The sequence below is a fragment of the Delphinus delphis genome, chromosome 19, assembly GCF_949987515.2.
Source record: "Delphinus delphis chromosome 19, mDelDel1.2, whole genome shotgun sequence".
NCBI classification, from domain to species: Eukaryota; Metazoa; Chordata; class Mammalia; order Artiodactyla; family Delphinidae; genus Delphinus; species Delphinus delphis.
The window spans coordinates 50,103,985-50,116,788 of NC_082701.1; the positions used below are offsets into that span (position 1 = coordinate 50,103,985).

Sequence of the window (12,804 nt, forward strand, 5' to 3'; positions counted from 1 at the left end):
CTTCCCCTCTGCAGGTTACCCACTAGGTCCCACCAACCCTGAGTCGTGTGGTCTCAGGAGAAGCCAAAACTGCACCTCTGAGCTCCGACACACACGTCCCCAGACCCCTCCCCCTGCTCCGTGTCCCTGTCCCATACCCCACCCAGCTCCAGACTGTTCCCGCCACACCCAGGACTAGTTCTAACCTCAGAGCCCAGCCCAAACACCCCACTTCTTGCTGCTTCCTTCCCTCATGACGTTTATCCCTCTCCTCTCCCTCCCTCTCTGGCCTTCCCCTGCCCTTTGCCAGGGCCCCCCGCCCCGCTCAAATCTCCAGGCTGGGGCCCGCTCCAGAGGAGGCCCATGGGGGTGGGCCCCGCTGCTGCACACAGCCTCACCTTGTACACCTGCCCGTAGGTTCCATTGCCGACCACCTCCACCAGCTCAAAGATTCCAGCAGGGTCCTGGGGGGGGGGGAGGGGAGGGAGGAAGAGTAAGGCGCCAGCACCTCAGAACAGGGCCATGTAGCGAGAAACACGGAAGAGCTATTCAACCAGGAGACGAGGGTGAACACGACTACGTGGGGCTGCAGGGGGGCCTGGCGGCCAGGTGCCCTCTTCCTGGGCTGGGCCAGAGTTCATGTTCTAGGGGAAAAGTCAGAAGGAGGGGAGAGAAAACGGAAGTCAGAGCCCCTCTGGCTATCCAGACACGCGGCTGCTTCCACACTTGGTGACAAACTGAGAGCCTGTGGCCTTGTCTGCACCACGGGGATACCTGAGGGGAAAAGTCAGAAGGAGGGGAGAGAAAACGGAAGTCAGAGCCCCTCTGGCTATCCAGACACGCGGCTGCTTCCACACTTGGTGACAAACTGAGAGCCTGTGGCCTTGTCTGCACCACGGGGATACCTGAGTACCCACCTCTGGGCTGGGGTCAACTTCAAACGAGGCGATGCCCATAAAATGCTTAAGACGGTGCCTGGCACAAGTTATTTCGTTTTAGTTTTTATTATTTAGTTAGTTAGTTAGTTAGTTTCGGCTGCATTGGGTCTTCCTTGCTGTGCGTGGGCTTTCTCTAGTGCGGTGAGCAGGGGCTACTCTTCCTTGCGGTGCACGGGCTTCTCAGTGTTGTGGCTTCTCTTGTTGTGGAGTACAGGCTCTAGGCACCCGGGCTCAGCAGTTGTGGCGCACGGGCTTAGTTGCTCCACGGCATGTGGGATCTTCCCGGACCAGGGCTCGAACCCGTGTCCCCTGCATTGGCAGGCAGATTCTTAACCACTGCGCCACCAGGGAGAGCCCTCTGCTTCTTAATAGCAGCACAATCTTCACCAAAGTCCACCTCTGCAGCATCTTCTTCTCCCTCCCTTCCTTCTCCACCTCACACTCACCCTGTCCTTTCTCCCTTCAAGATGCCCATTTGTCTCCTCCTCTCCACTCCTGAAGGTGCCACCCCAGACCCATCCCTTCACTCCTCCTTCCCGGAGCGCCCGCCTCGCCATCCTGCCTTCTGCTGCTGCTGCCCGAAACAGCACTTTCCTGATCTTACTCCTCTGCCCAGAACGGGCATGGCCCCCCGCTGCTCACGGAAGGGAGTCCCAGCACCTAAGCCGGGTATTTGAAGTTGCCCCATCATTAACCAACCGATAAATATTGCCTGAGTGAGTGTCTATATCGGCCCTGCGCTGGGCTGGGCCCTAATCAGGGGAGACCTGTCAGGTGACTTCACCTTCTTTCATTTACCCATTAAATATTTATTGTGCACTGACTGCCTCACAAGTCCTCAGTTAGGCACAGTGGGGATCTCAATGGTATATGAGAACCATGGATGGTCCCTCAAGGGCCTTATGATTTTACAGACAGGCCAAGCACCCCAACGTGGACATGTTGCGGTTTATGATTACACGCCATGAGAGCAATCGACGGCACTCAAGTCTGGAGTAGAGGCAAGAGCGCTGGAGAGTGACTTTCTAGCGGGAACGGAGCTGTGTGTCTCCGAGCAAGTATTTAACTGTCTGGGGCCTCATCTTCCTCACACAACTGAGAGGAAGCTGGACTGGGTAAAAAGTCTGCTCTGCAGTTTCTGGGGACAGAATTAAATTCAGAGTGGGAAATCTCAGGCAGGCTCCCTGGAAGAGGTGGTATCTGAGTGGTGACAAGAACTGAAGAGTGGGGAAGGCCAAGCCCTGCTAAGGGACAGTAGTTTGGGTTTGGATGTTGAGTGTGAGATGTTAGGGGATGCACAGAAGTAAATGTCTAACAGGCAGCTAGAAACAAGGGTCTGGAGATAAAGATTTAGAGGACAGTTGTGAGTGTGAGACATGGTGTCCAGGGTGAGTGCACAGGGAAAGAGGACTAGAAGGGCCAAGGCCAGCCTCTGAGGAAGGGCCACGTGCTGCACACCGGCGAACAGAACAGACACCAGAGGGGAGGCGGTCAAAGAGGACTGAGAGAAATGCCACTGGCCTTAGCACTGGGGGAACCACTGGGCATCCCTGTGGAAACTGCAGCTGTGAGAGCAGAAGGCAGACAGCGGGGGCTGGGGAGGCAGGGTGATGAGGAAGTGAAGGCTCTGGGTGCAGCACCCTCTCTGGAGAAGTCTGACTTTGAGAGGAAGGGGGAAAAGCAGAGGAGGCAGCAGGTCAGACACAAGGGTTTGCAAAATAGGGAAGATCTCTTATGCTTATGGAAGGGAAGACGACAAAAAGAGAGGAGACTGATGATGCCTGACGAATTGATTTTTTAAATGATATACCTGTGTGCATATGTATGTATGTATGTATTAGTATGTAAACTGTATCTTCCACTGGATTACAGCAATGATGAAATACAACAGTGCCTATTTCTCCCTGACGCACATACCCAAGGATTCAGAATGCCCAGAAATGAGTAATACCACAGTTCAAATACGATTTATGCCATTGATCTGGCTTTAAATGTGGGCCCTTCCAATATCTGCCTGTCCTTGTGCCTGGCCACCCTCTTCGATGATGATCTAGAAGAGGCACCCCCAGAGGGAGGTGCTCTGCTCCTGGGAAGCCACCAGGCGGTCTTGGTCGCCTCTGCACACAGGCACAGCTCTGTAGTGATGCTACTGTAGGCCTTCTCCAGCTCCTTCCCTTGGCGCTCAGACTCTTTGTTCTCAGCAGCCTGCTTCTTGTCCAGCCAGCTGCTGGGAGGTGGAAAGGGATGGGGACAAGGGTGCGGGTAACTAATGAAGGAGGGAGAGAGAAGGACAGGAAGAGATGACACGTGAAGGGACACTGGTCCCTGCCTGAGATTCCCACTCTGAATTTAATTCTGTCCCCTGAAACTGCAGAGCAGACTTTTTACCCAGTCCAGCTTCCTCTCAGTTGTGTGAGGAAAATGAGGCCCCAGACAGTTAAGGACAGGAAGAGATGAGACGTGAAGGGACACTGGTCTGTTGAGGTCAAAGAGGAAGGAAGATGGGGAAGCTCCGTGAATACCCAATGACCTTGACTTAAATGATTATGTCAGAGGGAAGATCTTCTGCTAAGTAGGAGTGTGGGGCTTGAGGAATGAGGTGGAAAAGCTTGGAACAGATGCTACACAGGGCCCTTTAGGATATGTAAGAATCCTAGGATCCTACTCCAGAGATTCTGAGTTAGCACCGTAGGTCTGGCGTGAGGAGCAGGAATCTGTATGTTTAACAGATCCCCTGGGTGATTCCAAGGCAGAGGGTCAATGGACCCATTCAGAGAGACCGAGCTGCTTTAGGGAGTTAATAACAGGTGAATGGAAGGTACAGGACTGTCGGTGAGCAGCGGAGATCTGAGTGGAGTCACCGTGCTGGAGTGCTACAGCTCTCCTACAACAGCTCTGCGGCAGCTCCGTCTGCACTGACTCAACTCATGCCCCTTTTCCCTATGTTCATGGGGCCGACCCTCCCTAAAAATGACCTCTCTTGTCAGCCAAGCCATATCCCAAGGTTTTTGTTTGTTTGATTGTTTTTTCGTTTTTTTCAAGAAATCTTCTCTAGCCACTCTAGCCCACCACAAGCTATCCAACCCATGAATTTCAACTTCAATTTCACATATTAATCCCATCCATTAGACTGATCAACGAGTTCAGCAAGGTTGCAGGATGCGAGAACAACATATGAAAACCAATTCTATTTCTATATACTACAATGAATGAATTTCCAAAAAGGAAATTAAGAAAACAATTCCATTTATTTACAATAGCGTCAGAAAGAATAAACCGAACCAAAGAAGTATGAAACATGTACACTGAAAACTATAAAACACTGTTCAAAGAAATTAAAGAAGCCCTAAGTAAATGGAAAGCTATCCCGTATTTATGGATCAGAAGACTCAGTATTGTTAAGACCTACACATTCAGTGCACTTCTATCAAAATCCCAGCTGTTTTTGTTTTTTTTTCCCGCAGAAATTGACAAGCTTATCCTAAAAATCATATGGAAATGCAAGGGATCCAAAAGAGACAAGAAATCTTGAAAAGGAAGAATGAAGTTAAAGGACTCACACTTCTCAACTTAAAAACTTACTATAAAGCTACAGAAATCGGCCTTCCCTGGTGGAACAGTGGATAAGACTCCAAGGTCCCAATGCAGGGGCCCTGGGTTCGATCCCTGGTCAGGGAACTAGATCCCACATGTATGCTGCAACTAAGAGTTCGCATGCTACAACTAAGGAGCCTGCCTGCCGCAACTAAGACCTGGAGCAACCAGATAAATAAATAAATATTAAAAAAGAAAGATATCTTTGGGCTTCCCTGGTGGCGCAGTGATTGAGAGTCCGCCTGCCGATGCAGGGGACACGGGTTTGTGCCCCGGTCCGGGAAGATCCCACATGCCGCGGAGCGGCTGGGTCTGTGAGCCATGGCCGCTGAGCCTGTGCGTCTGGAGCCTGTGCTCCACAACGGGAGAGGCCACAACAGTGAGAGGCCCGCGTACTGCAAAAAAAAAAAAAAAAAAAAAAAAAAGCTACAGAAATCAAGACAGCGTAAAAAAAAAAAAAAGAGACAGTGATACTGGCATAATGATAGACATATATAGATCAATGGACTGGAATTGAGAATCCAAAAATAAACTCTTAAATTTGTGGTCAATTGACTTTCAACACGAGTACCAAGACCGGGACTTCCCTAGTGGCGCAGTGGTTAAGAATCCGCCTGCCAGTGCAGGGGACACGGGTTTGAGTCCTGGTCCAGGAAGATCCCACATGCCGCAAAGCAGCTAAGCCCGTGCGCCACAACTACTGAGCCTGCACTCTAGAGCCCGCGAGCCTCAACTACTGAGCCCGCGCGCCTAGAGCCCATGCTCCACAACAAGAGAAGCCACCGCAATGAGAAGCCTTTGCACTGCAACGAAGAGTAGCCCATGCCTGCCGCAACTAGAGAAAGCCCACACACAGCAACAAAGACCCAACGCAGCCAAAAATAAATAAATTTATTAAACAACAAAAAAAAGAGTACCAACACCATTCAATAGTCTTTTCAACAAATGGTGCTGAGACAACTGGATATCCATATTTAAAAGAATGAATTTGGACCCGTATCTCATACCATACACAAAAAAATTAACCCAAAATGGATCACCTAAAAAGGTAAGAGCTAAAACAACAAAAAAAAAAAATCAAAAGAAAACACAGGAGTAAATCTTCGTAATCTTGGATCAGGGAATGGTTTCTTACATATGACACCAAAAGCACAAGTAACAACAACAAAAAAAAAGGTGAATTGGACTTCATCAAAATCTAAAACCTTTGTGTTTCAAAGAATAGCATCAAGAAAGTGAAAAGACAACCCACAGAATAGGAGAAAACATTTGCAAATCATATATCAGCAATAAGGGACTTGTGTCTAGATAAAAGTCATATCTGATAAGGGACTTGTATCCAGAATACTAAAAGAAACTCAAGAATAAAATAACTCAACAATAAAAAAGAGAAATAACCCAACTTAAAAATGGGCAAAGAGGGCTTCCCTGGTGGCGCAGTGGTTGAGAGTCCGCCTGCCGATGCAGGGGACACGGGTTCGTGCCCCGGTGTGGGAAGATCCCACATGCCGCGGAGCGGCTGGGCCCGTGAGCCATGGCCCCTGAGCCTGCGCGTCCGGAGCCTGTGCTCCGCAACGGGAGAGGCCACAACAGTGAGAGGCCTGCATAACGCAAAAAAAAAAAAAAAAAAAAATGGGCAAAGGATCTGAATAGACATTTCTCCAAGAAGATATACAGTGGCCAATGAGCACATGAAAAGATGTTCTACATGAGTCACTGAAGAAATGCGAACCAAAACCACAACAAGACACCACGTCACACCCACAAAGGTAGCTATAATCAAAATGATGGATAATAACAAGCACTGACGAGGATCTGGAGAACTTGGAACCCTCATACATGGCTGGTGGGAATGTAAAATTGTGTAGTTACTTTGTAAAACAGTTTAGCAGTTCCTCAAGATGTAAAACAGAGAGTTATCACATGACCCAGCAATTCTACTCCGAGGTAGATACCCAAGATCATTGAAAACATATGAACACACCAAAATCTGCACATAATATGTTCACAGCAGCTTTATTCATCACAGCCCAAAAGTAGAAACAATCCAATGTCCATCAACTGATGAATGGATGTGATATATCCATTTATGGATATTCCAGTAACATGATATTCCAATAATGGAATATTATTAGGCAATAAAAAAGTATGAAATAATGATACATGCTATGGCATGGATGAACCTTGAAAACATTACGCTAAATGAAAGAAGACAGTTAAAAAAAAAAAAACCCACATATTGTAAGGCTCCATTTATGTGAAATGTCTATAACAGGCAAATCCATAGAGACAGAAAGTAGATTGATTAGTGGTTTCCAGGGGCTGGGAGGAGGGAGGAATTGTAGTGACTGCTAATGGGTACTGGGTTTTATTTGGGGCTGAAATGAAATGAAAATGTTCTGAAATTAGACAGTGGTGATAGCAAGTCTGTGAATACACTAAAAACCACTTTAAAATACTTTAAAAGGGTGAATTTTGTGCTATGTGAATTATATATCGATAGAGCTGTTATTAAAAATAATAATCCCAAAGCCCCTCTCATAATGCTCAATAAATTATTGTTGATTAGTGACAATTCCCATTCTAAGAAAGCTACCCTACTAACATGAAAGGGAGCCCCGCAAAGTGCTTCTGGTCTAATAACACATGGGAAAAAGTCCTGAGACAAACACAGACAATGATAAAATATAACCATGTATATGATATAGAATTAGGCAACCTGGTTTCTGTTCTTGGCTCTGCTGCTAACAGGCTGTGTGTCTGGGGGCAAGTCACTTAACCTCTCTGGGTTCCCTTTCAACAAGAAAACTTTCCAGTTCTAACTCTATGATTCTAAATGCTCAAGTCCACACTCCACAAAGCTGCCAACCGGATGACTGTGTATTACTTCCTTACTGTGTGCCAGGAGTTGTGTTGGGCTCTGGAATACAGCAATGAGGGAAATGGGGCAGTCCCTGCCGTAAGGGTGTTTCCCTTCTGATGGGGGAGGCAGACACTAAACAAGTCTACAATCCTTTAATTATAACTGTGGTACCACGCATGTGCCACGGAGAAGCACAGGGTGCTAAGAGAACAAACTTGACCAAGTCTGGGGAATCAGGGGAAGTCTCTACTAAGGATGACATATTTAAGCTGGGGTCTAAAAGCCTTCCCAGGACCCTCTGAGCAATGAATGCTATTACCTGTCCCATCCCTGTGGCCCTTATCTTGACTACCTCATGAGATCTCCCACATTTTCTGTCTCACAGATGTCTTTCATTGCCCACCCTCCCCATATCCCTCTAATAATTAAACAGCTAACACTTTTTGAGCATTTTCTTTGGTCCTGGTACTGCTGAGCACTTTAGAAGGATAATCTCATAGCAAACTCTAACGTAGGTGCCATTGGCATATTTATTTCACAGGGAAGGAAGTTTAGAGCAATTGAATGACGTGCCCAGGATTACACACAGCCAGGAAGTGATGGAGCCAAGGTCTGACCTCAAAATTTGACTCCCAGGCCTGCTTTGCCCTGATCAAAGCTCCTGTTGCCTAAGGGACCATGTTTTCAATCATTGGATCCCTTTCTAGCCCTAGTCATAACTCATGAGTCCAAGAGATGGGCTCCTGGTCTAAAGGTAGCCAGTCCAAGACCAAGAGAAGAGACGGACGAGGGCAAATTTCCCTCTCAGCCATTCCAACTAAAACCCAGAGGGAAGATGCCAGATAGGTACCCAGAGAGTCAGGGCTGCAGAGGCCATTCTTATCTCAGTAAAGGAAATCAGAGGCTGTTTGTGAGCAGAATGGAGGGAGAGGGAAGTGGCGGGGAGACTGACTGGTTCTCGCCGTGCCCTGGTGCTACCACGACCCAGCTCCACCCTACATTTCCATCTCCAAGGAACTGGCTACGTATGCTGCATGCAGTTCATGTGCTCGGACTGCGGTGAGGTTCTGGACCTTGAAGGAAATAAAAATCAGCAGTGATAGCCAGTGCTGTTCTAAGCGCTTTACACATACCACTGAATTTAACCCCACAAAACTCCACGACATTGATACTAGTATGATTCTCATTTTACACATGAGTGAACTGAGGCTCAGCGAACGTAAGTAACTTGCCCAACAGCGAATTAAGTGGCAGAGCCAGGATTTGAATGCGTGTAGCCTGGCTCCAGAGTCTGGTCTAACTATCCCTTTATTCAACCTCACTCAAGCAGGTTCCCTGCAACCGAACAAGCCCGATCGCAACATCACCATTTAGCTTTTCTCATGATTATGTCTCATCTCCCCAAAGAGAAGAGAAGCGCTTTCAGGGCAGGAACCACGCTCAGGTGATACCTGGGTACCACGTGGTATGAGAGCTCTGCAGACTTGCGCTGATACGGGCGCCCAGATGTTCTATTATATTACCTGGGCAGCTTGGAATCTGTATCATACGCAAAATCACTTTTGTTGCATTGTGAGCACGTGGAGTGACAGGCTGTGGCTACTTTCTTTCACTCACTAGGGTTTATGTTGCTAAGCATTTCGTATCCTCCATGTATTTGATACATTAGAACTCTATAAAGCCTTCAGTTGGTGGAGAGGTTGTGGAAGGCAGCATAGAAGTGTTGGAATCCATTACTGAAGAGTGGGGCTCTGAGCCACCTGACAGACGCCCTCACCCAGGCCAAAAACTGCCGGAGATGTTACACGGCACTGGGCTTGATGTCATATGATGTCATTTACAATTTATAATTGTACGTGTTCAGGTATGAAGAGACAGCAGTGACGTAACCTGCAATAACTCTCCGGGTAGATGTGCCTCCAGGTGCAACACAAAGGACCGCGTTCTGCACACGCATTTCATCCCGACACGCACGTGCACACGTGCAGTGACATGCAGCTCATGCAGGATGCTGCCCTCGCACGACTCTCGAATCGCCTGCCGCCTATTCCTGTTTTCCTTACAGCACCAGGTGGGTTTCTAAGTACCCGGGAGGTGCTCAGGTGCTTGTTGGTTTAACCTTTAAATGCCAGCAGAGCAAGGTAGAGGTGGGTTTGGTCAAGGAAAGCGTTCTGCAAGAAGTGGAGGATAAAGAAAAGAGCTGGAGGGGCTGGAGGGAGAGAAGAGGTGCCAAGCTGGGTGGGTAAAGAGGAGACACGCAGCGGGAGGCAGGGCAAGGGGGCAGACGGAATGGGTTGTCCCTTCAGACTCTTCTCCTCCAAGTCCCCCTTTAACGATTTCGAGTAAGTTAAGTCTCCCCAGCTGTAGCCCGAAGACTTCCTGAAAGGCACTGCCTTGCACTTCAGAATCTCCCCAGCATCTGACATGCTATGTGCTCGATAAAAGTCAGCTAAACAAGAGGACTGGGCACGGAGCCTTGATCCCTCCCAAGGCGCCGACCTGCACCTTCGTCGTGGGCTCTGCTCACCAGGACTAGCCAGGAGAGAACTGGGCACAAACTGGCCTTGGGCTCTTTCTTCCTTGCTCTGCAGACCCTCAAAGGGCTCCCTGGATCCCCCTCCACCAGCTCGTATCTGGAGACAGCACAAGGGGAAGATGGCGAACACAGCTCTGACAGACGACAAAGCAGTTACTCTGACCCTGGCCAGCACCAACTGGCATTCTCCTTTTCCTTCTCTGGAAACCAAGGAATCATTTTAATGCAGGAGTAGGACTGAGATTAGGTGAAAAATGAACGCTGTGACTATTTCCCAAGAGAAAAACGTGAAAGAGTTTATGCATCGATGTTTGAGGACTGGCTGGGATGGGGTAGCAGCGGGGATAATAGCTGAAGCTCAAGGACAGGGAGCCGTGAGCCACGGCTGCAGGACACAGGAAGGAGAAAAGGAGAAAACCCCAACTGCTCCCTCACAATTAGTGTGTGGGTACCTAGAAATGTACAGGTGCGGTCTGGGGTCACGGTGGAATGAGGATGAAGGGGTGGACAGAAGGGGCAAAAGGAGGCCAGCCCCTCAGGTTTGGGGTCATTTCTTTCATTCATTCATTCATTCATTTATGGCTGCGTTGGGCCTTCGTTTGGGGTCACATTTCTATCTATCTGTCTACCTACCTATCTATCTATTTATTTATTTATAGCTGCGTTGGGTCTTCGTTGCTGGGTGCGGGCTTTCTCTAGTTGAGGCGAGCAGGGGCTACTCTTCGTTGCAGTGCGTGGGCTTCTCATTGTGGTGGCTTCTCCTGCTGCGGAGCACAGGCTCCAGGCGTGTGGGCTCTAGGTGCGCGGGCGTCAGTAGTTACGGTGCGTGGGCTCAGCAGCTGTGGCACGCAGGCTCAGTAGTTGTGGCTCGCGGACTCTAGAGCGCAGGCCCAGTAGTTGTGGTACACAGGCTTAGTTGCTCCACGGCGTGTGGGATCTTCCCGGACCAGGGTTTGAACCCGTGTCCCCTGCATTGTCAGGTGGATTCTTAACCACTGCACCACCAGGGAAGTCCCAGGGTCACATTTCTTGAAGTGGCCCAGAGCTGGCAGATCAAACCCTCAGCCCCAGGGCTGTTGCACCGATAACACCTCTTCCAACACACGTCCCCCAGTGCTGCTTCAGATCGTCCACCTACAAGTGGGGAGAGACGTGTGTGCTGTCTGCTCTGCACATAGACGAAATCCCCTGAGGGGTACAGGGGTTTCTGAAGTATTTAACAAATGCAAACTGTTATTATCAACATTTGCAGCATCTTTTTAAACTGCCTGCCAAAGACTGCCTTCTTAAACCTTGGGTTTACCTTCTAGGAGCTTATAAATCAGACGCTAACACAGAGAATTAACATGTGGAGAAGAGTTACATACGCTAAAACATGAGGGGTAAGACTGCTTGTGAGGCAACTGCAGGAGAAGCAGGTCGGATAGGAAAATCTGTCCCCCGCTTTTTTTGCTGACCCATGAGTCTTAAAGTTACAAGATTTCTGAGCTGGAAGGGCCCATCCATTAAGAATTCCAGGAGATTCTAGGAAGCTGCTGGAATGGTAGAAAGAACTACAAAGACCTAGAACTCTAAAGCTTGGGAAGGGCTGAGAATCCCTGGGAAAGAGACGAGGGAAGGTCTGGTCTCTCCTGTGCTTCAGGCCCAGCAGTGATTATTCACTGGGATATGCCCTGGCAGGTCCTCCTGCTGAAACCAGTGTGGTTCCCTAACCCGGGCAAGGTGCCATCCTACCCCAAATGGAGGAGCACTGCCAGGAGGTGGGTGCCCGTGCCAGGGTCGGGGGGATAGGAGGACAAGTGCTGGGGAGGGGGGCCACAGCCCCACCTCCTCCTATTGCCGAGCACACCAGGACTCCACAGAGGACCACAGACTCAGAGAAACCTGGGATACAGATGGGGGACGGGAAAAAGAACCGCGGGGCCACTAGGGAAAGAGAATGGGAACTTGCGGTCCACAGAGGGAACCAATGAGAGCCGGCAGGATGGAGTCCAGAGCCACACCACCCTCTTGCCTGGAAGAGCGGGGCTGCCAGAGCCCGTGGAGCCTCTATTTATCTAGTGCTGAGACTAGGCTGGGTGGAGGGGCCCTCCCGCCCTCCCTCCCTGAGGAAAACAATAGGCCCGTTTTCCTGAGCTCTTCCTGTGACCCAGCAGGCCCACACAAAGAGGAAGAGGCGGGGGCAAAGGCAGGGCTGGTACCAAGGCACAGCCTGGGGGAGGGGGACCTTCAATCTGCTAGAAGCTCCTCAGCGGCCTCAAAACCACCCGCCCCCCCCACACCAACCATCTAAGCACTCACACACTGGCCGCCGCACAAATGCAGCTTTAAACCCCATCCCTTAGTCCCGCCACCAACCAGATCGCTAACCCTAAAGCCCTCCTATCGGGGCCGCCACCAGAGTTTCCCCAGCAGCTCGAATCCCACAGAGACGCAGGCACACTCAGTGCTGGCAGAGGTTGGGGGGGGCGGGGGGGGCGGCAGAGGGCGGGTGTTCTGGTGGAGGGTGGACACTGGATGTCCTTCAGTTAGCTGGGAGCAGCTATATAGAGGATGTGCTTGTATGCATGAACAGGAGAAGAAATATGGGAGGGTGTGTGTTTGGGAGAAAGAACGTGGGTTAAGAGGAGGCAAATGGGAATGAATGTGTGGGCTGGGGGTAGGGGAGGGGCAGGCAAAGTTTCATCAGGTCACCTCTTCCTTCATCCCCAAGCAGAGAAAGCAGACACAGCCCCAAGGACCCAAGGGGTCCAGACGCCTGCCTCGGCCAACAGAAGACGGCCCTCCGAGGCCTGAGTCAGCCTCCATCTACCCTCTGCCAACCCTGCCAACCCAGGGAGCGTGTCGTGTTACGCCCATTCCCACCCCAAGGGCTCAGTATGGAAAGCGGGCCC

General features: G+C 49.9%; 1 protein-coding gene across 13 annotated transcripts in view; it reads right to left on the reverse strand.

Moving 5' to 3' along the window:
• The window catches only part of MINK1 (misshapen like kinase 1), a 48,189-nt gene that overhangs the window by 16,423 nt on the left and 18,962 nt on the right, over positions 1-12,804 (reverse strand). For all 13 annotated transcript variants that reach the window (XM_059996809.1, XM_059996807.1, XM_059996811.1 and 10 more), the window contains exon 2: positions 378-443. In XM_059996809.1, the coding sequence (XP_059852792.1) occupies positions 378-443 (66 nt within the window). The remainder of the gene's footprint in view (positions 1-377; positions 444-12,804) is intronic.